Source organism: Aethalodelphis obliquidens, unplaced genomic scaffold (assembly GCF_003676395.1).
Source record: "Aethalodelphis obliquidens isolate GAN/ISIS:26980383/991018 unplaced genomic scaffold, ASM367639v1 scaffold12, whole genome shotgun sequence".
NCBI classification, from domain to species: domain Eukaryota; kingdom Metazoa; phylum Chordata; class Mammalia; order Artiodactyla; family Delphinidae; genus Aethalodelphis; species Aethalodelphis obliquidens.
In genome coordinates, this window is record NW_020837956.1 from 23,671,900 (window position 1) to 23,695,078 (window position 23,179).

Below are 23,179 nucleotides of genomic sequence, written 5' to 3' on the forward strand. Positions count from 1 at the left end.
AACCTCTAAAGTTCTGGCCACTGGCTTCCCCGTGGACTGAAATAATCTATTTTGTCCCTGAAAGAACTCTTGGAGATTAGTCAGACATGATTTCCTCTTGCTGGAAACATGTTGCTTTTCTTTTAGCAGGTTCTGCTTCCTAAAGCACACCACACATTGTCTGCAGTAGGAAGAGCATGGGCTTTGGAGCCAGGCAGACCTGGGTCTGGATTCTCCATTTAAACTGAACAGCTGTGATGTGACCTTGGCTGGATTACTTGACCTCTTTGAGCTTTCAGCAGAAAAATGATGGTGTTAGTAGTATGCCACTTAAAACACGTTGCACAAGTCACCTGGGGGTCTCGGATGCTGAGTCACTAGGTCTGCATAGGGCCTGAGATTGTGCATTTCTGACAAGTTCTCAGATAATGCTGATTCTGGGGACTGCTAAAGCAGTGCTTCCCAAATTTGCACACTGGAATCCCCTGGGAACCTTTGAAAACCACCGATGCCTGGACCTCACCACCTGCCCCCTCCATTTCCAGTTTAACTGGCAGTGGGATGTAGCCTGGGCACCGAGCCTTTGAAAAGCTCCCCAGGTGATTCTAATGTACATCTAAGTTTGAGACTCAATGCCTAAAGGGTTATTAGCAGAAGAGTGAGACACCTGGCACATAGCAGGTGCAAAGAAAAGGATGGTTTTCTTTCTCTTGGTGCCTTGCCCTGTGCTTCTCTCTCCATCCTCATCCCCAGTCTTTACATCAGGTAGGAGAAGGCAGGGCATCAGCTGTCGCCCTGTGTCTTCCTTACTAGAGTCTCCTCGACAGCATCTGGCTTGGGAGTTCTCACCGCCACTTGTGAGGGGAAGGGACCAAGATAACCCTGCCATGTGGCCTGGCACTGGGAGTTTCAAAAGCTCCCCAGGCGATTCTAATATGCAACCTATTTTGAGAACTAGTGTCTTTCTATTCGGTGGCAAAGAGTGAAGAACACTAGGGCCACATAACGTGCCAAGGGAAGTGTGAGGACTCAGGGCTGGAGCGGGCAAGTGTGTCCTCGAATGGGGGCCAGGCCAGATACCAGGTCCCCCCAAATGCCATTACAGTTAGAGGGATCAATTGTCGTGGCCTGCAGCAGTCGGGGGCTTCCTCTGTGGACAAGCAGAGCTGCTGCCTTCCTCCTTCCTCCCTCTTCACACCCAGCCCATCCCTCCTGCCAGGCTTCCCAGATGCCCAGACCCTGCTTCTCTGCCCCTTAGCCAGTGCATGTGGGTTGACCAGTTGAAGGAGAAGCTGAGGTGAAGATCCAGTTCTGCTCTGGATGAGTGAGCCCAGAGAAAGGACCTGGAAGCCCCCCTCTGAGGCTACCCCAAGGAGTCCTTTCTGTTCATCAAACATATTGAGCATTTACTGTGTGCCAGGCACTGTGCTAAGTCCCAAGACTCAGATCCGAGTAAGACATGATTCCTGACCTGAAGGAGCACACAGAAGAGACAGGATGTAAACAAATGATGGGACAATATGGGAAAACAGTAGGAAAGTGTCCTAGCTATTGAGGAGGACTAAGGGAGGAAATGTGCAGAGTTGAGGGCATCAGAGAAAACTTCCCAAGATGCTCAAGCTGTGTCTCGCAGGGGAAGTAGCCATTTTCCAGGTGGATGTGAAGCAGGGAGAGAAGCCTGGTCTTGTGAAAAGGCACAGCCCACTCAGGGGGCTGGGATTCTTTTGGCAAAGCTGGAGCACAGAGCACATGTGGGGAGTAGGTGAGACCAGCCCACGGGGCCAGTAACTGCTACAGACTTTGTGGTTCATCCTGCAAGGAATGGAGGCCCTTTCAATAGTTTGCAGCAGAGGAGAGGCATGTTCAGACTTGTGTGGTTGGCGGATCCCCTTGGGTGTCATATGGAGAGGGCTGGAAGGGGAAACTGAGGTGGGGGGAGATCCTGGCAATGATCCAGGTGAGTCATGGGGACCACAGTGAAGTGAGCCATTGTGATGAGGATGAAAAGGAGGGAAGAAGGTGAGCTGTACCCAGAAGACAGACTTGATGGGATTTAATGACTGGCCAGATGAAGGGGCTGAGTGAGCTGCAGGGCGGGGACTCAGGTGAGGGGGGTAAGGCGCCTGGGGCACACAATTTAAGGAGTCACTCATGCAAAGGGTGGACAAGTGTGACCGTGAGAGAGAAGGAGTCTGTGCTGTGGAGGTGGTGGATGGTGAGATGGTAGCCAGGAGCAGGGCCTGGGGGAGGTGCTAGTGCAGCCCTGGCTACGCTGCCTTGGGGAGGGTGCCTTGCTTGGCAACAGCTCCCTCTGAGGCTGCGTGGGGCGGCTCTGACTGGCCCTGCTTCACTCCGTGTCCTCTGTCACCCTCACACAGCCCAACCTCTGACCCCACGAAAGCAACCTTCGACCCCTGTCCTGCTCTGTCCTCCATGACGGATGGTACAGGGACCCCCTGCTCCCCCATTCTGCCAGCACACCCTGCTTGGAGAGCCCTCAGGCAGGTCAGTGGCTCAAGGTGATTTCAACCTTCCAGGGGGCCTGGGATGAAATCAGTGGACAGCTGGCATGCCCCGGGCAGCACCCTCTGACTAGCAATAATGAAAATGCATTTTTTTAAATTAATTAATTTATTTATTTTTGGCTGCTTTGGGTCTTCGTTGCTGCGCGTGGGCTTTCTCTAGTTGCGGCGAGTGGGGGCTACTCTTCGTTGCGGTGCGCGGGCTTCTCATTGCGGTGGCTTCGCTTGTTGCGGAGCACGGGCTCTAGGCACGTGGGCTTCAGTGGTTGCAGCACGTGGGCTCAGTAGTTGTGGCTCGCGTGCTCTAGAGCACAGGCTCAGTAGCTGTGGTGCACTGGCTTAGCTGCTCCGCGGCCTGTTGGATCCTCTTGGACCAGGGCTCGAACCCGTGTCCCCTGCGTTGGGAGGTGGATTCTTAACCACTGCGCCACCAGGGAAGTCCCTGAAAATGCATTTTAATGTAGTCACAACTTAAACAGTTTCCCCTACTCCTTTATTATTTAAGCTTCAGATTCAACCATCACCTATGGAATGTCTGTGCCAAGTGCTGGGTCGGGCTGGGGGTACTGCACACAGCGCAGGGGCTCAGTGGGGAGACTGGCGTGGAGCTCAGATCTCACCCCTGTCAACTAGCTGCATGGCCTGAGGCTAGTTCCTCTCAGTTTCTTTACTTGTTGCCTGGGGTCTCTCTGGGGGTGAGGATGGAGACACCTGGCAGGTAGCGGTAGCACTCAGCAGATGTTTGCTGTGGCTTTCCTTCCTGGAGCAGAGGCGGCTCCAGGGTTATGGACGTGAGAGGTGACAGATAACTCGGCCGAGACCTTGCAATTGGTGGGTAGAGCCCAAGCTTTTGGCAAAGCTGGAGCACAGAGCACATGTTGGGAGTAGGTGAGACTGGCCATCTCCAAAGCTCATGCTGCTTCTGGGGCCCCACGTGCCCCTTAGTGCTGCAGAGTCTTCTCCCTTTGGCTTTTCTTCTGTTTTCCAGCTGAAGATTAGAGCCTTTCCTGCTGCCTGTGTGAGAACCCCCTTCCTGAGTCAGGAGCCAGTTACCTAAAGGGCTGGGCTGCCCAGTGACTGTATCCGGTGTCTCCCCGCCTCCTAACAGCAGCTGGGTCCTGTTGCCAGGATTAGATTGCCACCGCACTCCCTTCCCAAGCGTGGTGAACCGGCCTTCCGTATATCCAAAGCAAAGCTTCCATATCCAAAGCAAACAGAGCAGGTGCCCTGTATTCTCTGAGGGATTCCCTCTCTGTCTCACCTAATGGTCCTGCTGAGAATGGGAGCCTTGTGCTGGGGCCCAGGAGGCTGGAGGGGAAAACTTCACTCTTACTGAGGGTCATGAGGCTCCTTCTGGGACACATCTTCTGTCCCCTCCTGGAAGGACCACAAAACAGAGAAGCCAGACCTCTCAAGCTGGGGCTGCTGTGGTCCTTTGAAAAGCCCCAAAGCCCATCTCTTCACCCCTCTGTGTCCGCAGGCCATGGAGAGCAAGCTGCTCATCGGGGGCAGGAACATCATGGATCACACCAATGAACAGCAGAAGATGCTGGAACTGAAGAGGCAGGAGATTGCCGAGCAGGTAGGGCAGGGGTCTTCAGGTCCCTGGGTTGGGTGGGAGGGGGCACATAGCCTTGAGGTCGCACGGGGGTGCTTAGGGCAGTGAGCCGTCGTGGGCTCAGGATCCCTGGAGTTACAGTGCTGAGAACCTAAGGTATGCTGCCCTGCATCCCGTGGGTCCACTGCCCAGGTGGTGGCTCTCCATGAGGACAGCCTCCGTAAGGCACCAGGTACTCATTCCTGGGCCTTCCACAAAGGTGTGAGTTCTTTGCCAACTGCAAGACTGTGTCCTAAATCATCCAGAACCACAGTTTGTTGGTCTTACCAATCAATTGTGATACTACATGGGAGAGGCTGAGGCAGCTGGAAAGCCAGTATCTGGACATCGGTATACGGGGTTGACACCCCTGGAATGCCCCAGCTGTTAGGGCTGAGGTCTCCTTCTGTGGGGGGCAGTGCCTTGGCAAAAGCGTGGCCGTATGAGCTGAGAAGAAGGTTCAGAGAGGCTCCATTGAGGATGGGGTGGGAGCAATGGATGTGGGCCATGGGGTGCTCCCTGCTGCCTCCTGGCGCCCATGGTCATGACGAAGCCAGGTTCCATGGTAGGCAGAGCTCCCCGGTACATTCTGCTCCGCTGAGTCCTGTGCCCTGCCTTGGCCTAGAAACGCCGCGAACGGGAAATGCAGCAGGAGATGATGCTCCGAGACGAGGAGACCATGGAGCTCCGGGGCACCTACACGTCCCTGCAGCAGGAGGTGGAGGTCAAAACCAAGAAACTCAAGAAGGTGAGATGCCACACAGAACTGGGTCAGGGCGTGGAAGGGCCTGGCAGCCTCTGCCCGAGACGTCACCTGCCCAAGGGGCGTGTGCTTTAGCGACCCCTCCCCGCTTTGCTTGGACTGCTGACCCCCTGAGTTACACTGCGTGGGTGCTGGGTGAGGAGCAGGGGGAGGCGGGGGTCTGGGTGGGGTGGGATAGAACCTTTCCTCCTGGGCCAGGAGGGGCCGGACAGGCTGGGAACACTTTTACTTCCACTCTCCAGGGTTGCCATCCTCGTGGTCCTGGGTAACTTCCCCCTTTACTCTGGTGTCACCAGTGAGTCACAGTTTGGATAACCAGGCACAGAGCAGGCCAGGGGAGTGGTGGGGAAACCTGAGGAGACTCGAGCCTGGGAGCGCTCAGAGAGGGAGCGCGGGGCTCTCCAGGGATGAGAATGTTGGCTGCCAGGACCCTGCAAAGTCCATGGCCAGGGAAAGGCGTGTGCATACGCTGAGGGCCTAGGGCAGGAAGCGGCAAATTCCAGTCTGGATTCTGGGAAGAACCTGGAGAGCCCTTAGATTGCTGAGGTGTCTGCCCCAGAGCAGGCCAGGCAGAGGCCCAGCTCCAGTGGCAGTTTCCAGGGACACAGCTTTCAGTGGGTTAGGAGTGGGACAGGAAGGTTGGAGCTGCCCTCCACACCCCTACTTTTTTTTTTTTTTTGCGGTACGCGGGCCTCTCACTGTGTGGCCTCTCCCGTTGCGGAGCACAGGCTCCAGACGCGCAGGCTCAGTGGCCATGGCCCACGGGCCCAGCCGCTCCGCAGCATGTGGGATCTTCGCGGACCGGGGCACAAACCCGTGTCCCCTGCATCGGCAGGCGGACTCTCAACCACTGCGCCACCAGGGAAGCCCCACACCCCTACTTTCGAGAGCCGCTGGAGAGGCAGGAGTAGGATGGGTCACCTTGCAAACTGGCTGAGGCTCCCTTCCTTCCCTGAGCCCTGGATGGCAGTCCTGATACTCGCGTCCTGATTCCGGCTCTTCTGTTATCTCGTTGTATAACCTTGAGCAAGTCTGTGCCTGAGTTTCCTCACCTATAAAAGGGGGTGTTGGACCAGAAGGTCCCTCGGGTCCCTTCAGATTTGAGCATTGCACGATGTGGACAGCAGCTGAGAGAGCAGGTTAACAGGCCACAGTGTGGGAGGGACAGGGCAGCCTTTAGAATAACCCATTCCGATGGATGGTGGGGCAGGAGGGAGCTTCAGAGGTGGGCCCTGGGCTCATCCTGGACCGAGCTGGTGGACCCTGAGCCTGCAGCCGTCGGGACCCAGGCTGGGTGAGCGGAGCGGAGCCACATTGGTTGCCACACTGCACAGCCTCTGAGCTGCACCTGTCCCCACCCAGCTCTACGCCAAGCTGCAGGCGGTGAAGGCGGAGATCCAGGACCAGCACGATGAGTACATCCGCGTGCGGCAGGACCTGGAAGAGGCACAGAATGAGCAGACCCGGGAGCTCAAGCTCAAGTAGGGCCCCTCCTCTTTCCATCTGGGGCTCTCACAGCCATCCCTCAGGCCTTGGGCCTCTCCCTGACAGGCTCCTCTCTTTCCTGAAGGCTTCATTCCAACTGTCTCCTCACCCATGTCCATGTACCTTAGGAACAGAATGTGTCTGAGGGGTGGGGGAGGGGCCCATTGGAGTTTCCTCTACCTCCTGTTTCCTCCTTCCTCTCCTCGGCCTGCATTTGATGCACTCCGCAAAGTGCATGCCGGGTGCTGCCCAGAAGTAACTCCTAAGGCCCTGAGTCTATAATCTTTGCATTAGAAACTGTGATTTGCAAGCTCTATTATTTCTCTAGGGACTCCCTCCCCCCGACTTTTTGGTTTTTCCACCTTCTCTGTTCCCTCTGCCTCTTTGCTTCTTTTTTCTCATCCTTCAACCTTCATATACACTGTGCGGTCTCACGTGATCCCCTGTCTACCTCATTCCTCCTCCCAGGTACCTAATCATCGAGAACTTCATCCCCCCTGAGGAGAAGAACAAGATCATGAACCGGCTTTTCCTGGACTGCGAGGAGGAGCAATGGAAGTTCCAGCCCCTCATGCCCGGTGGAGCGTGAGTCCTTCACCAGCTGTCTGGGCCTAGGGACTTGCCAGCTCGCCCCAGGCCCAGGGTGGCCAGGGGCCTGGGGGAGACGGACGTTTTAGTGGATTGGGGAGGGCTGGGAAGGGTGCAGATGGAGGATGGGTTTCCCAGGACCTAATGTTGGGGTCTCCATGAAGGAAGGAGTGTCAAGTACAGTGTCTCATTGGTCTGGGATGCAGAAAATACTAGCTGGCTAACATTTGGCCAGTCTGGTGAGTATTCATTTGTCAGATGCCAAAAACAGCAACAACAGATAATATTGCCAAGCTCTAACTATGTGTTGGACACTGTAGGAGACTCTGCAGATGGGAGGTAAATCAGACACGGTCAGAGCTCACAGTCCAGTGGGGAATACAGAAAAGTAATCAGATCAAGAAATGATAGAGATGTGAGGTCCTTGTAGCCTCACTCAGCTGGGTGATTCAGCATTTCCACCTGTTTCCACATCCTAGCTCTTAGGTAACAGAGCTAAGTGCATTTAGCTCTGGGTGTGCCTTTCCCTCTGCTGGTGGCCATGAAGAACAAGACTGGATATTCAAACCCAGCAGAGTGACTACCTCACCCAGCTGGACCACTGTCCCTTCATTGACAATCTGTGTACAGAGGTGTTCAGGAGGCCTGACACCAATGCACTTCCCTAGAGATTCTTTGCTCTATCTATCCTAGGAATATTAACACCAAGATAGGGCAGGAGTCTCCCCAAAGCTGGGGTGGGAAGCTAGCTGTAGAGGTCTACAGCTTCTCACTGGAGCAACAGATGCCTACTTAATTTGTCTACTTTCTGAAGGGCTGATCCTACGCAAGGCAACACTACACAAGTTTGTAAGTGGCAAGTTCTTGAGTAAAGGACTTTTCAATGGCATCAGTTTGGATTTAAATCCACCTTTCCAATCTAAGTGGAGGCCTGCAGTAGTACGTCATCTAATGCAGAAGTTCTCCACCCTGGCTACAGCTAGAATCACCTGTGAGCTGGGCTCCAGAGAGTCTGATTTAAAGGGTCTTGCATGGATCCCAGGGCTTAAGAAAAATGTTTTTCAAGGCTTCCAGCTGATTCTACAGGAAGCTAGGTTCAAAAACTACTACTCCAGCACCATCTGCTGGAGGAAGATGCTGGGGAGGCTTCTGCTTCGTAGAGTTATTTTGTGCTTACAGAGTTCTTGAGTTTAAAGTTTGTAGGTGGAGGAGTTTCTTTACATTGGATAGAGATGGGATGAGAGACGCTCTGAGAAGGCGTGTGCTTTTTTTTGTTTGTTTGTTTGTTGTTTTTTTGCGGTACGCGGGCCTCTCACTGTTGTGGCCTCTCTCGTTGCGGAGCACAGGCTCCGGACGCGCAGGCTCAGCAGCCATGGCTCACGGGCCAAGCCGCTCGGCAACATGTGGGATCTTCCCGCACCGGGGCACGAACCCGTGTCCCCTGCATTGGCAGGCAGACTCTCAACCACTGCGCCACCAGGGAAGCCCAAGGCGTGTGTTTTTAAAAAATTTTTAATTTTGAAAAGCAAGAATAGTACAAAGAATTCCCATATGCCCGTCACCCAGACTCCCCGGTTGTTAGCATCTTGCCACATCTTGCTTTTTTAATCCCCTCCCGTCAACCATTTGAAATTAAATTGCAGACAGTCAACCCTTTACCCATATTTCCTAAGAGTGAGGACATTCTCTTACATAACCACAGTACAGTGATCAAATTCAGGAAATTCTGTTACCTCAATAATGTCCTTTACAGCAATTCCCCCACCGGCTCACCTGCGATGGTGCATTGCATTTAATTGTCATGCCTGTTCCATCTCCTTTAATCTGGAACTGAGAATGGGTCTTGATTTGAGTTTGGAAAATTTCATGCTTCAGAGGAGTTTATTCATTTCTCAAAACGTTGTCCCTGCGGTTTTTACTTGACCACCTAAGCACAGAATCCAGACTCCAAAGCGTGGTGGGTGCTTTGCCTGAAGCTAAGATAAGCTTTCTGCTTAATGGTTAGGAATCTCCATTCTTTGTTCTGGTTATTTTAAGTTTACTTTCTTCCTTTTAGTCGAATAACTTTTAAATTAAAAAACCTTTTAAATAACTTCTTTCTCTTTTTTTTTTTGCAAAAATAAAATGGTTTGCATACACTGAAAAACCATTCACAGATTTTCAAAAATAAAACAGCTATCTTAAAACAGCACATGTTAAATAATTTTTAGAGTAGATACCAGTAACACCTTTTTTTTTTTCTTTTTTTTTTTTGCGGTACGCAGGCCTCTCACTGTTGTGGCCTCTCCCGTTGCGGAGCACAGGCTCCGGACGCGCAGGCTCAGCGGCCATGGCTCACGGGCCCAGCCGCTCCGCTGCATGTGGGATCTTCTCGGACCGGGGCACGAACCCGTGTCCCCTGCATCAGCAGGCGGACTCTCAACCACTGCGCCACCAGGGAAGCCCAGTAACAACTTTTAAAAAGAAAGAAGTCCTCCAAAATATAGATTGGTATCTTTGCTTACTGTTGAGCTATTGCCTTTCCTAGCCTCTTATCCCTCTCTTTGCTTTAAAGGAGAATTTGTGCTCTTTACATGTTCTTTTCTAGGCCTCAGAACCAGAACCTTTCTGGGCGGAGGGAGTTGCCTGTGATGTTCTTTTCCCACCTTTCCCTTCTCTTCTGATTCCCCCCACCATCCTTCTTGCTCTCGGAAAGTAATGCAAAGAGAGAAAGATTCAGTGTTTTCTTTGCCATTAGGAAGCCTAAGAATTCGGCTCTTTCCTCAAAAGCTGCTTGTGGGGAATTCCCTGGCGGTCCAGTGGTTGGGACTCCACACTTCCACTGCAGGGAGCACGGGTTTCATTCCTAGGCAGGGAATTAAGATCCCGCATGCCACGAGGAGGCCAAAACAACAAAGAAACAAATAAACAAGCAAAAAACCAAACAAACAAAAAAAAAACGGGCTCAAAGCAGGCAGTGGGCTTTAGCTTACGCTATAGTGTCCCATAACTCTTTGGAAAGAACTGGTCTCGACATACATACCCCTTTGACTTAAATCTGCACACAGTTGCTCCCCAGCCTGCATTTGTACATCTCTATTAGCAGTGCTTCTAACTGGATCCCAGATAGACTGTGTTCCCTTAAAATTTTATATTAAAATTGTAAGGATATAAATACATTTACAAGCTTTTTCAAAATTATGGTTAAGTATATTCACAACTTAAACATGCTGTTTTATACAGAATATATATTTACCTCCTCAGAATACAGAGAGTATATATTTTGTGTAGAAAATATCAAAATATATCTGGGTAAGGGTAAAATGTATTAAGGCAATTGTGACATCCCAGTGTTCTCCACTGTACTTAAATACGGTTGATATAAACAGGTATTATAAATTTCTTTAAGAAAAATTCCAATAAATAAATTACTTCAAAAAGACATTAATAAATACCAGGTAGTCAACTACATGCTATTCTGAATTACTACTACAGATTATTTTCTTTTTTCTAATGTCACTTGTCCATTGTCTGATAACTGCAATAAATAATATTTATCTCAGAACTTAAAAAAAAAATCACAAAAATACTAAAGAAAAGTAATAATAGGGCATCCCAGACGGTGCAGTGGTTAAGAATCCACCTGCCAATGCAGAGGACACGAGTTTGAGCCCTGGTCTGGGAAGATCCCACATGCCGTGGAACAACTAAGCCCGTGCACCACAACTACTGAGCCTGTGCTCTAGAGCCCGTGAGCCACAAGTACTGAGTCCGTATGCCACAACTACTGAAGCCCGCTCGCCTAGAGCCCGTGCTCCGCAACAAGAGGAGCCACCACAATGAGAAGCCCACGTACTACAAAGAAGAGTAGCCCCCGCTCGCCACAACTAGAGAAAGCCCACACGCAGCAACGAAGACCCAACACAGCCAAAAATAGATAAATAAATAAATAAATTACAAAAAAAAAAAGAAAAGTAATAATAGATCTAGGAAGTTTTTATACAAAACAAATTTTTAAAATTACTTTCTACTGGGACTTCCCTGGCGGTTCAGTGGTTAAGACTCCAGGCTTCCACTGCAGAGGGCACGGGTTTGATCCCTGGTGTGGGAACTAAGATCCCACATGCCGCATGGTGCAGCCAAAAATCCTCAAGCTCTGACAGCTCAATAAATTCATTTTTAAATAAATTCAACCTCAATAAATTCATTTTTTTAAAAATTACTTTTGTATAGCAGCAGTTGGTGGTTAAAATAAAGTAAAAACAATTCCCTCCTAATTGGAATTCCCAAGCATGATAGTGACTCAGCAACAGAGAGCCCCAGGGTAGCATCACGATGTAAGAATCACTGGCCTGGATCTCTGAGATCTTTTGCCCCAAGCCCCTCCTTTCATAGCGGAAGGCTGAGGGTGGGCAGGTCCTTGGACGCAGCTTCCCGCATTTCGGGGAGCCCTGTGGACTGAGACTGTAGAACAAGCTGCCTCTCTGGGAGGATTGGGTCCCACTGTTTGCAACATAACTTAATCAGGGCTGAAAAACCTCTTTCTTCCCAAAGCATATTTAACTAATCAAGGCATTGTCCCATTTGCTCAATTCAAGTGTGGAATATTTTGCTTCCGTTTGGCCTGTGGTGTGTTGGGGATTAGAACACGGAAGGCTGCTCAAAAGGAGAGGAAAAAAGCATTGTTGGAAAGAAATTACCTAAAGTCATACCGTCCCTTTAGAAAGCTTTTGTTGGAAAAACGTTTCCCCTCTTCCACTAGCTGCAAGCATTTACCCCACACACTCTTCCCCGAGCCTCTCTTTAAAACAAGGAGTTATTGTCGGGGAGCTCTTGAAACACACCCTGAATCCACTTATTCTGGACGTCTATCCCTTTTTCTTTTTTCTCCACTACCTCTAGGCCACTGCTAGTTGATGCACAATAACTTCAGGTGAGGTCCCTTCCACAATCACAAACAATTTTGTGTTAACGTTACTTTGCAAAACACATTTCTGCAGCCAGCTCTAACCATAACTATTTTACAAATATGACCTTTTATTTTTGGTTACTCATCATGGACCTTATTTTTAATTGTGTTTATACAAAACTGTCTTCTAAGGGTTGTATATTTGGCAATGTCTGTAGCCCATGGTTTACAGTTCACAAAATTCTATTTGTAACTTTAGCCACTTGCCTTTTGCAATCCCTGCTATCCTAGACTCTTTTCAAAGTATCGTGGTGCAGTAGAAAGAGACTGGATTTTGGATTTAGAACGTTCTGAATTCTAGTCCCTGCTCTGCCTTGAGAAGGTTTTTTATTAACCTCTCTGAACCGAAGTTCAGATAAAAGTCGGGATAAAAAAAAAAAAAAATCCCTGCAGGATTATCAAGATTGAAGTGAGATAGTGTGTGTGGTGCGTGTTGGAGGTGGGGTGGAGGGTGTTCCAGGCCAGTACCTGGCACAGAGAAGATGATCCATAAATGGCTGCAATAGTACCAGTAAAAAAAAAAAATAGTACCAGTAAGCCAGTATGATAATTGTGGGCACTCCAGAGAAACTAGTTTGCCATCATGCCTTACAAGTGCCATAGAAGGACAGTTTGGTTTGTTGCTTTCGTTCTAGATTTTGATCTTTAAATCAGGCTGCCTCCAAATTTAGAGAGAGAGAGAGCAGAGCATTCCTTGCTCTAAATAGAATCAGGATAGAAAGTTAAACTGGTTTCCTTACAGAGGCAAAGTTTACCTCAGTCAGAACATGCTCAGCTCTGAGTTGAGTCCCTAGATTCATTCACAGGCCTGTGACAGCTGAAAAAGAATCTGAAACAGGGAGAAGTTTTTGCCTGCCCGGGCAGGCTGTGTGCTGTGTGAAGGGGAACTGAGAAGAAGAGTGGGATTTCAGACATGCAGGGGGGATGCTACAAGGTGGACAGCTCACCTGCAGGGAGGGAGGGATCCAATCATTGAGAAAAGTCAGATTTGCTGTGTCAGGTGCTTGTAAAGGACCGAGAAGGAAAACACACCCTATGATGCTGGCTGCTGGTTTTCAGAACAGGAGGGGAGAAAGGTGGTGAGCAGACAGAGCTGGTAATGAGATTGGGGTCAGCCTCTGAGATGGGACTGAGAGAGAACTTTTTAATATTAAGAGGAAAATCTATATAATCTCGTGATAGAAGCTATGTGGAGGGAGGGTCGTAAGAGAACTCTGAGGATCTACGACGCACAGGATAGCTGTTGTGGGTTTCTTTCAAGAGGGATGGATACTTGCAGAGCCAGGCCTCCACTCTAGGCTGTCAGCCACAACCTGCTTACTACAGACGGATCAATCATGGAAAGTAGGCCTGAGGCAGAGGAGAGAGTAGATGGGAAGCTTGGTGTCCCAATTACAGACTCCCCTCCCCCACCCCCTGCTTCCCACCTGCCACCCAGAATAGCCCTGGCATCTTTATTGGGTCAGGCTGCCAATTCGCCCTGATCCACTGCTCTGCTCACCCAGCCCTGTCCCCCTGTGCTGTTCCCAGAGCCTGCAGCCTTCAAGGCACGCTCAGGCCCAGGCTGTTCTGTGTGCGCTCCTGAAAGGCAGCGTGGCATCCTAAAAAGAGTATTTGGGAAGAATCCATTCCGAGTCTCTTCCTAATTGTACGATCTTGGACACAAAGGCGCTTTTGCTTTTCTGAGCCTCATCTCCTTGTCTGCCCTGTCTGCACCTCGGGAGGTTGTAAAGTTCAAATGGGATGCACAGATGCACCTTATAAATGATAAGTTGTTATTTTACTGATTTTCCCGCTCCCCTCCCCCCGGTGCTGCCACTCTCCACATGCACAGCCCGCCCACCTTCCAGAGGGTCCATAGCAGCAGCACCAGCTGGGGCTTCCACAGCCTCGTCTTCCTTGTTTTCATCTATGAAGAGGGGTCGGCAGGGACCCTAAGTGGGATCCAGCACTCTTTTATATACACTTGGTAAAAAAAAAACCCTGGGAATGTGGTTCTTGTTACTCTCTGTGGCAGAAGGCGGGCATTGTTCCGTCGGCGCCTGCACGGCTTGTTCTCCTATTCAAGGACAGAGTGTCCTATCTCTGAATTACTCAGCCTGTTTCTTCTCTTCTGTTTTCTGTCTGCCTTTTGGCTTTTTTCGTTGCTCATCTGTATCCCTGTTTGAAATTAGCAAGTGGAATTGAGAATTAATAATCATCACAGCTGCCACGTGTTGAGCCCTTGCGGTGTACTGTGCTAAGTGCTTATCTTGTTTAATCTCAGCAGTTCTGTAGGATCGCGATGAGATATCTGAGGCTCAGATACTAAGCCGCTTCCCAAGGTAACAAAGTTGTAAGGGGTAGAGCCAACATTCAAACTCAGATCTACCTCACTCCAAACCCTGTATTGTGTTTTTTAGTGGAAATAACTTGTTTTCTTTCCTATCTTTGTTTTGAATAATACAATACCTCACACTCATTAAGTTGCTGAGAGTAAAAAGTCTTAACATACCATGAGTTGGCCAGGATATAGAGCAATGGGAACTTTCTCGTGGTATATAGCCACTTGGAAAAGCAATTTGGCAATTTGGTAAAGCGGAAAATGCACATCGGAACCATTCCGTTCCTGGGTATATACCCCAGGGAAACTTGAATATGTACTTCAAGATACCTACACAGAACTCTTCACAACAGCACTGTGTTAAATAGAAAGGGAGAGAGAAAAAGGAATTGACCTAGATGTCTATCAACAAGAGAATATATTAAAAAAATATATATATATAACATATATAAAATGCCATATTGAAACCTTAAGATAGTCAATATAGTTAAACTTTAATCATCTAATCTAGAGCAGCATGGATAAATATAAAAGACATGTTTGTTGGGCACAAAACAATATAGTGTGTATACCACACAGTATAAAACTAAGAAGTAGGCATACAGATACCATATATATTGTTTATGAATAGCCACATATATAAATAAGTATAAAAATATGCCTGACATTGATAAGCATGAAACTCAAGAGAGTGATTAATTCTGGGGAAGGAAAGTGATGGAGTCTTAAAAACTGTGTCTACATTTTATTTCTTAAAGATTTGGTGTTAAGTATAATAAAATGTTAAGATTTGACAATGCTGGATGATAGGCGAACAGATATATATTCCATGCTTTTCTGAGTATTTGAAATAGTTTATTAGATATAAGATTAACCATACATTGTAAAAAATTTAGATATTGCAGAAAGGCATAAAGGTAATAAAAATCACCCATAATCACTCGATCCAAAGACAATCATTGTTAACATTTTGTTGAATATCCAGACTTTTTTCTAAGCATCCACGCACGTACACACACTCCTATAAAAACAAACAAACAAAAAAAAAAACAAAAAAAACAAAAAAATGTCATCTTTTTATCTGCTTTTTTATTTACTATGTTGTGGAAACCTTTTCATGTCTACACAGAGCCATAAGACAATTGAAATGACTACATACTATTCCTTCACCTGGCTGAATAATAAACTGGTCCCTATTGGTGCACATTTGGGTTGTTTCTAATTGTTTGCATTTGTAAATAATATTGCAGCAAACATCTCTGCTTATAAATTGTCCCTATCTCTGATTATTTCCTTAGGGAAATTCCTAGGACTGGGAATTTGGGTCAAAGAATATGCACTTTTTAAAAGCCAAGCCTGGGAGTTCCCTGGTGGTCTAGTGGTTAGGGTTCAGTGCCTTCAGCACTCAGTCCCTGGTTGGGGAACTGAGATCCTGCAGACCACGATACACGGCCAAAAAATCAAACAAAAAAAGCCAAGCCTGAGTTTTGTATGTTTTATAAATGATACCTTTATTGAGATGTAATTCACATATCATAAAATTCACCATTTTAAAGGGTATAATTCAGTGGATTTTAGTATATTCACAGAGTTGTATAACATTACCACTGTCTAATTCCAGAACATTTTCATCACTCCAGAAAGAAACCCCAAGCCCATTAGCTGTCACTTCTCATTCTCCCCAGTGTCCCCCATCCCTAGGAAACCACCAATCTACTTTCTGTCACTATGGACTTGCCTATTCCAGATACTTGATATAAATGGAATCATATCACATGTGGTCTTTGGTGTCTGCCTTCTTTCACTTGGCAAAATGTTTTCAAGTTTCATCCACCTTGTAGCATGCATCAGTCCTTCATTCCTTTTTGTTGCCAAATAATATTCCATTCTATGATATTCCACATTTTGTTTATTTATTCATAAGTCAATGGTCATTGGGGTTATTTCTACTTTCTGGCTATTATGAATAATGCTTCTATGAACATTTATATACAAGTTTTTGTGTGAGCATGATTTCAATTCTCTTGATTATATGTATCTAGTAGTGGAAGTACTAGGTCATATGGCAACTCTATGTTTAACTTTTTGAAAAACTACCAAACTGTTTCCAAAGTGACTGCATCATTTTATATTCCCACCAACAATGCATGAAGTTTCCCATTTCTCTATATCTTCACCAACATGTGCTCTTTTCTGTCTTCTTTGATTATAGTCATCCTAGTGGCTGTGAAGTGGTATCTCATTATGGTTTTGATTCACATTTCCATAATGACTAATAATGTTGAGCTTTTCTTGTGCTTATTGGCCATTTGTATATTTTCTTTGGAGAAATGGCTACCCAGATCCTTTGTCCATTTTTAAACAGGGTTATTTGTCTTTTTATTCTTGATTTGTAAATGTTACTTATATATTCTAGATATAAGTCCTTTATCACATTTATGAGTTGCAAGTAATTTCTCCCATTTTAAAGATTGTTATTTCACTTTTTTTATGATGTCCCTTGAAGCACAGAGATTTTTAGTTTTCAGTGAAGTCCTATTTATTTTTTCTTTGGTTGCTTGGACTTTTGATGTCATATCTAAGAAACCATTGCCTAATCTAAGGTCATGAAGATTTACTCCTTTGTTTTATTCTAAGAGTTTTATAGTTTTAGCTCCTACATTTAAGTCTATGATTAATTTTGAGTTAGTTTTTTATATATGGTACAAGGGAAGGGTCCAACTTCATTTTCTTGTGTGTGGATATCCAGTTGTCCCTGTAGCATTTGCTGAAGAGACTGTTCACTCCCTGTTGAATGGTCTTGGTACCCTTATAGAGAATCAATTGACTGAAAATATTGGGCTGGCCAAAGAGTTCGTTCGGCTTTTTCAGTAACATCTTACGGAAAAACCTGAACCAACTTTTTGGCCCACCCCATATGAGGGTTTATTTCTAGATTCTCAATTCTATTCCATTGGTCCATAGGTCGGTCCTTCTGCCAGTATCACACAGCCTTGGTTACTATAGCTTTGAAATAAGTTTTGAAACTGGGAAATGTGAATCCTCTACTTTTGTTATTTTTCAAGATTGTTTTGGCTAGTTTGGAACACCTGCAGTTCAAGCCTGAGTTTCTAATCATTTTATTGTGTTAAATCCTATGAAGGAAAATGAAAAGCAGAACCACTAATTGATGGTTTTATATAGTGTGTGAAGTCAGTCTACGAGTCTGACAGCTAAAAATAAGATTGGATTTCCTTTCTTTTTTCCAGCCTTTAGTCAAACCTTTTCACTGTGGAAAATAATTGAAGCAACAAGAGTGGAGAAATATGTGTCTCCTTGTGTTATACTATTTTGAGCTGTCAGGTTGTATTAGAGCAAAGAAAAGAAAATTCCAGAACCTGCAGTCTGCAGGGCCTACTGACTACCTGAATGGTGCTTAACCCATCATGATATCATTTTCCCTTTGTGTTCGGAGGAAATAGATTTAAATATAGCCTCTTCCCTACAGCAGTAACAGCCAAATGAAGAAGCGGCCAACATCTGCAGTGGGCTACAAGAGGCCTATCAGCCAGTATGCTCGGGTTGCCATGGCAATGGGGTCACACCCCAGGTATAGGGTAAGAAGCTGGGAAGTAGAAGGGGGGAGGGGAGAGAGCGCCCAAGGGAGGTGATGCTCACAACCTCTGCTTCCTCTACCTGCCTCATCACCCTTGCTACTCCCGTTATTTCCCAAGTGCCCAGAAGATGCAGGCATCAGGGCCAGTGCTCACGTCTGGCCTGATATTCCCACCACAGGCCGAGAACATCATGTTTCTGGAGTTGGATGTGTCCCCTCCAGCGGTCTTTGAGATGGAATTCTCTCATGATCAAGAACAAGACCCCCGTGCATTACACATGGAGAGACTCATGCGGTTGGACAGCTTTCTGGAAAGACCTTCCACATCTAAAGTCCGAAAGTCCAGATCCTGGTCAGTACCATCACGGTCAGAGTGGGCAGTAGACTTAGAAGGCATGGTAACCCCATGGGCTGGTTGAGGCTGAGGAGGGCTTGGGTTGTACCCAAAGGGCATGAAGGGAGAGTGAAAACTGGGGCTGTGGGAGCCAACTTCCTACAGCAAGAGGATGAGGGAAAGAAAAGTCCTCACTTTTCTGTTTCCTGCACTTCCCCACCCTCCCCTCTCGCCCACCTCATCCCCTTCCCCTGCAGGTGCCAGAGTCCTCAGCGGCCTCCACCTTCCATTGCACACGCCTCGCTGGCCTCCGCTGCTCTGCTCCCCACGACAGCGCTAGACCACGAGTGACAACCTTCAGTCGGGCTGCCCATCCCCCAGACCCCAGGGACGGGGCAGCCAACCCTGGATCATCTCGCCTGACGCTCGGTGTGCGTGCGTGCGTGCGTGCGTGTGTGTGTGCGCATGTGCATATGTGTGCGGGGAGAGAATCTGGCAGACCGTGCCTCTGCTGGCTCTCAGCCTCCTTTATTTAATTAATGTTATTTATTCGTGGAGCTCAGTTCTTGTGGGAGAGGTGCCCTCGCCTGAGCTTGCCATGGTCGCCGCACAGCCTCCTCGTCTCCTGACTTTAGACCCCCCTCTGCCCCAATCAGACCTCATGCTCCTCCCTGTCAGTTGCCCCCAGGAGGGAGGGCGGCGGGGCCTGAGAAGAGAGTGCTTTCTCTACCCAGCGCGCTCCGTAATCTCCCATCTCCTCCTGCACTGCCGGTAAGCAGCTCCTGAGCACTTTCTGGGACTAGAAAAATGCTAGGTGTCCACCGAGGCCAAGAGACGTCCATCCTGGTGGTGTTGAGCCTGTGCTTCCGGCGGACAGAGACCGCTCTCCACTTTCTGGGTCGCAAACAACCTCTTTCGGTTTCTTGGGCTCCTTTTCAAGGACTCCAGTGACCTCAGCCACACGGTCCATGCTTTTCAGCTTTGGCAAGAACTCGTGGCTTCCCAAACTCTGCTTCCTGCCCACCTTCCCAACCCGTGGATGCGAATTGTGACCCCACCGGTTGCTGCATCCTTGGGACCTTCAGGAAATGGAACAGTAATAGAGACAATGTGGACAGTCATCGAGGGACGGCCCTTTGTTTCTGTCCCCTCGGAGAACTAACCTTGGCCGACAAGCAATCAGGCCAGCTCCCCATCTTCGAGATGCTGCTCCTTCCTGCTTTCATCATTTTCCTTGCAGCTGCCTGGATCCCCGTTCACAGTGGAAGGGATCAGTATCCTTCTCCCTCTGGCTAAACAAAGGTACCACAGAATCTGTTGCTTTTCCCCCTCACTGAGCACAGGAGATGGAGGCCCAGGCGCAACCTGCCAACTCTGCCTGTTACCCCTGTTTCTGAATCACGTTTGCTGGGCACTGTTTTGTTGACAAGACTGACCTTTTCTTCAGCATTGTGCAAATTGGTCCCTAGGGAAGTACTCCTCACTTTCCTTTGTGACAACCCGGTATGTCTCCAGGTAACTCGAGTAAATTTCTACCAAAAAAAGAGAGGTTAATTTTCATTGACTTACCTTTTAATTGTATAGTTTAGTGGAAGGGTAAAGAGGTAATCATGAATGAAAACATGTGGTTTGGGATTTCAAAACGACCTGATAATGGAGTCTCCAGTTCCTAGAACATGAGGAGTTTTGTCACTGGGGGAAAGGCATGAAACTGACATGAAATTGGGGGCGTGGGAGGTGGCGGTAGGGGCCGACTACCTGGTTTTTCTCTTTCCGTCAGGAACTGAAAGCTTCTTGCACAGTTCAAGTTCTGCTCTAAGGACCAAGCTATGGTTTAGTTTAATTCAGTGATGCTGTCATCGCTGCCATAACTACGGGACCAGGTAGCTGGGCCACTCAGTTGCCACTTGCTTCTGTCCTTCAAGGAAATAACATTTCTCATCAGAGCCCAGGAGATTATTTGAGACCCAGGATTCAGATCAGAGCTTCGGCTGTGGCTGGGACAAGACCAGTGTGTAGAAATTTCCCAGGGGGCCTGGGCACAGAGGGACCTCCAGTCCTGCGCTGAGCAGCCTCTCCCACTGACCTCTTTCTCATTTGTGGATGAAGCCGCACGTGTTAGCCCCGTTCATCACCTGGACACATCGACTCTGCATTGTCTGGTCACTTGACCCTCACAGTCTTATAGCACAATATACCCAGCTTCTTCACCCCCTGTCTGAGGGCTGGGCCCAAGGTGTGGTCAGAGGAGGAGCTCCTGCCTGCAGTTTTGTGTACGTGTGTGTGTGTGTGCGTGTTTGTGTGTGTGTTTACCTCCACGGGGGACACTCTACACTCAGTGTAAGATATGCTGGGAACAGGGCCACCAGGGTGGCTGGATCTCGGTCTCTCTGTCTCTCTCTCTCTTCTTTTCCTCTTGATGTATCAAACACTTGGTTGACAAAGTAAGGGCCTTGATTAGGACCAAATTTCCGTGTCTGTTGCTATGGTCTTCATTTAGGACAACAGTTAGCAATGCTGTGGCCCATTCTTGTCACTCTATACATATGACGATACAGGACATATGGAATATATAAATATATATATAAAACATTACCCTCTGTCTTCTTGGCTTAGGATGAGATCTCTCTGTTGAGCTGAAATGCACCTGCAGCTCAGTGCTGCCAGCAACCTGCAGGCTCCAGCCCTGTTCTAATTAACGCAGTCGATAATAAAGGAATGAGTATCGTTACAGAGTTGGTGGCCTGCCTTCTCTTCCCTCTGACTCTTTCTACTTCTCTTTTTATGTTCTCCCTTCTCTCTCTTCCTTGTTTTTTCCAAGAGGGGTTCAAGAGTATTTGGAGCCCAGCTGCAGTGATGAGCACCTGGGAAAAGAACTGGCTGCTTAATAAAAGGGGCTCCGTCCGAGCATCAAGGCGGAGGGGGTGGGGCTCAGGCTCCAGTCTGAAGTCTGTGCCCGAGCCATGGCAGCAGCTGTTCGTGTTCTAAGCTAGCGGTCCTCTCCCAGTTAAGTCTGAGCTATTAGCAGATTTCAGAACTGCCTGTCCAGATGAGCTGTCAATATCATTTAACAGCTGTGCCCCTTCTGCTCCTCCATTTATCAGCCGAGAGAGATTAAAACAGGCAATAATGTGTGTAAAGCACATCGATATGACTGGCACGGGGTAGGTGCTGAATTAAAATAATTGAAGAGTAGCTTCCCCTTATCCTGTCTTCCCAGGGCCTCTTTCCCTCCCTCTGGGTTCTAGTTGTCGGCCCTCTGTAGCGTGGAAGTCTTACAGGAAATGAGAAGTAGTTGCTGCTAAAAAACACGAAGCCCAAGGAATTCCCTGGCAGTCCAGTTGTTAGGACTCGGCGCTTCCACTGCCGGGGGTCCGGGTTCAATCCCTGGTCAGGGGACTAAGATCCCACAAGCTGCGTGCTGCGGTCAAAAACAAACACACACACACGAGGCCCTGACTCCTGGGAGAGCACTGAGGTTAGCCTGGTGCACAGGGCGTGGCCGCGTGCCCACTGTGGCACTGACGCTTCTCCTGGAGGGGCCTCCTGCCTCTGTGTCGGCTCCAGCCCTGAGATCCGAAGGGGTTCCAGGGCTCTGCTGCTTGAGGGATTTGCCAGGTGTTGTTAGGTACTTTACACACCCATAGTCGTTTAATCCTCCCAGGTGGGAATGGTTGTCACTGGTTTACTGATGAAATTTAGGGAAATTAACTAACTTGGCTAAAGACGTCGGGTTAGTGATGAAGCTGGACTTCCAGACTCTAAAGCCTGTATTTTTTGACTCTGTGCCTCTAGTGCATCTGCACCTCAGGACTGATAGGCACCCTACATGTTCTACAAGTAGTGCAAGCCAGGGACAGAAGGGCAGAGTGGTGGGAATAAAACCAGATCGCCAAACCCTTAACCTTGAGGTCCTATTTTAATACCACTCATTCCTCCCATTAGCTGTGGGCTCACTTGTGTGGCTGAGATAGGCAGTTCTAGAGTTCCACAGACCAGCCAGGGGGCTGGAACTCACCCTTGGCTGGGGTCCCCTTGCTTGTCAATATGGCAACTGCCGTATTTCTCTTCTTTCTCCAAGCCTGGGCACCTGACCTCCAGAGTTACTTCTTTCTGTTTTCAGATGCCTAGGTCTGGGTGTGTGTTAGTTAGAACTCTTGGCCACTACTAAAGATTCGCTTAAGTTGGCCTGAACGAAATAAGGACACAGAAGCACGCTGTGGACACCATGGGCAAGGACAGAACCAGTTCTCAGGAACGACCTAGTGCCAGGGACTCAGACCCCACAAAGACCCTCTCTATCTCGCTGTACTTTCTGTGTGGGGTTCATGCTGTTTCCTCAGCTGCTCCAGTGTGTGACTTAGAATTTACGCCTGCCAGCAGCTCTCCGTTTACATAACTCAGTCATTCGGAGAGACTTAGAAGTCCCAGTGCCAACTTCATGGGAATGTGATTCCAATTCAGTGGTTTGGGTTAGATGGGTGGGAACATGATATATGAACAAGACCTCCAAGAATCCTACTGCAGTACCCATGTGTACATGGGGTGGTGATGGTGGAAATAAAGATATTCCTCAAAAAAGTTGATGGGGGTGGCAGGTGGGGTGGAGTGTGCTCTGGGAAGTCAACAAAACAGATGTTCACAACCAGTGTATTCATCACCCAGGATGGCTTAAGAAAAATTTGCTCTGGGCTCATCCTTTCTTTCTGGCCATTATTCTTATAACAGATCACCTGCACCAAAAATACCACCCTCAGAGGTTCTGCTTTGTTAGATCCAGGATAGATCCATGAGGTGGACACTGCAAGTTGCCTTTCCAATATCCATTTTTCCCTTCCTCCTTACTTACAAAATAATTTTTTTCAAGGAGGGCAGTGCACCCAACTAAAAATACTCATATTCCCAGACTCCCTTGCACCAGTGGGTGGCCATGGGGCATGGTTTTGGCTGAGGAGATGCAAGTAGAAGTTGGCTAGGGATTTCTGGAAATGTTTTTGCTTTTCCTATTATAGATATCACCCATTTCTCCTCTTCCCATATCCTCC

General features: G+C 48.1%; 1 protein-coding gene across 8 annotated transcripts in view; it reads left to right on the plus strand.

The window, feature by feature from the left end:
• Nucleotides 1–20,867, plus strand: part of KIF3C (kinesin family member 3C) — a 76,972-nt gene extending 56,105 nt beyond the window's left edge. For 3 of the 8 annotated variants that reach the window (XM_027113644.1, XM_027113646.1, XM_027113645.1), the window contains exons 3-9: nt 3,982–4,083; nt 4,724–4,846; nt 6,224–6,342; nt 6,815–6,931; nt 17,693–17,801; nt 17,980–18,152; nt 18,392–20,867. In XM_027113644.1, the coding sequence (XP_026969445.1) occupies nt 3,982–4,083; nt 4,724–4,846; nt 6,224–6,342; nt 6,815–6,931; nt 17,693–17,801; nt 17,980–18,152; nt 18,392–18,485 (837 nt within the window). In that variant the 3' untranslated portion in view covers nt 18,486–20,867. The remainder of the gene's footprint in view (nt 1–3,981; nt 4,084–4,723; nt 4,847–6,223; nt 6,343–6,814; nt 6,932–17,692; nt 17,802–17,979; nt 18,153–18,391) is intronic. The other 5 variants (XM_027113647.1, XM_027113648.1, XM_027113649.1 and 2 more) reach the window with 3 other exon arrangements.
• Nucleotides 20,868–23,179: the final 2,312 nt, after the last annotated feature.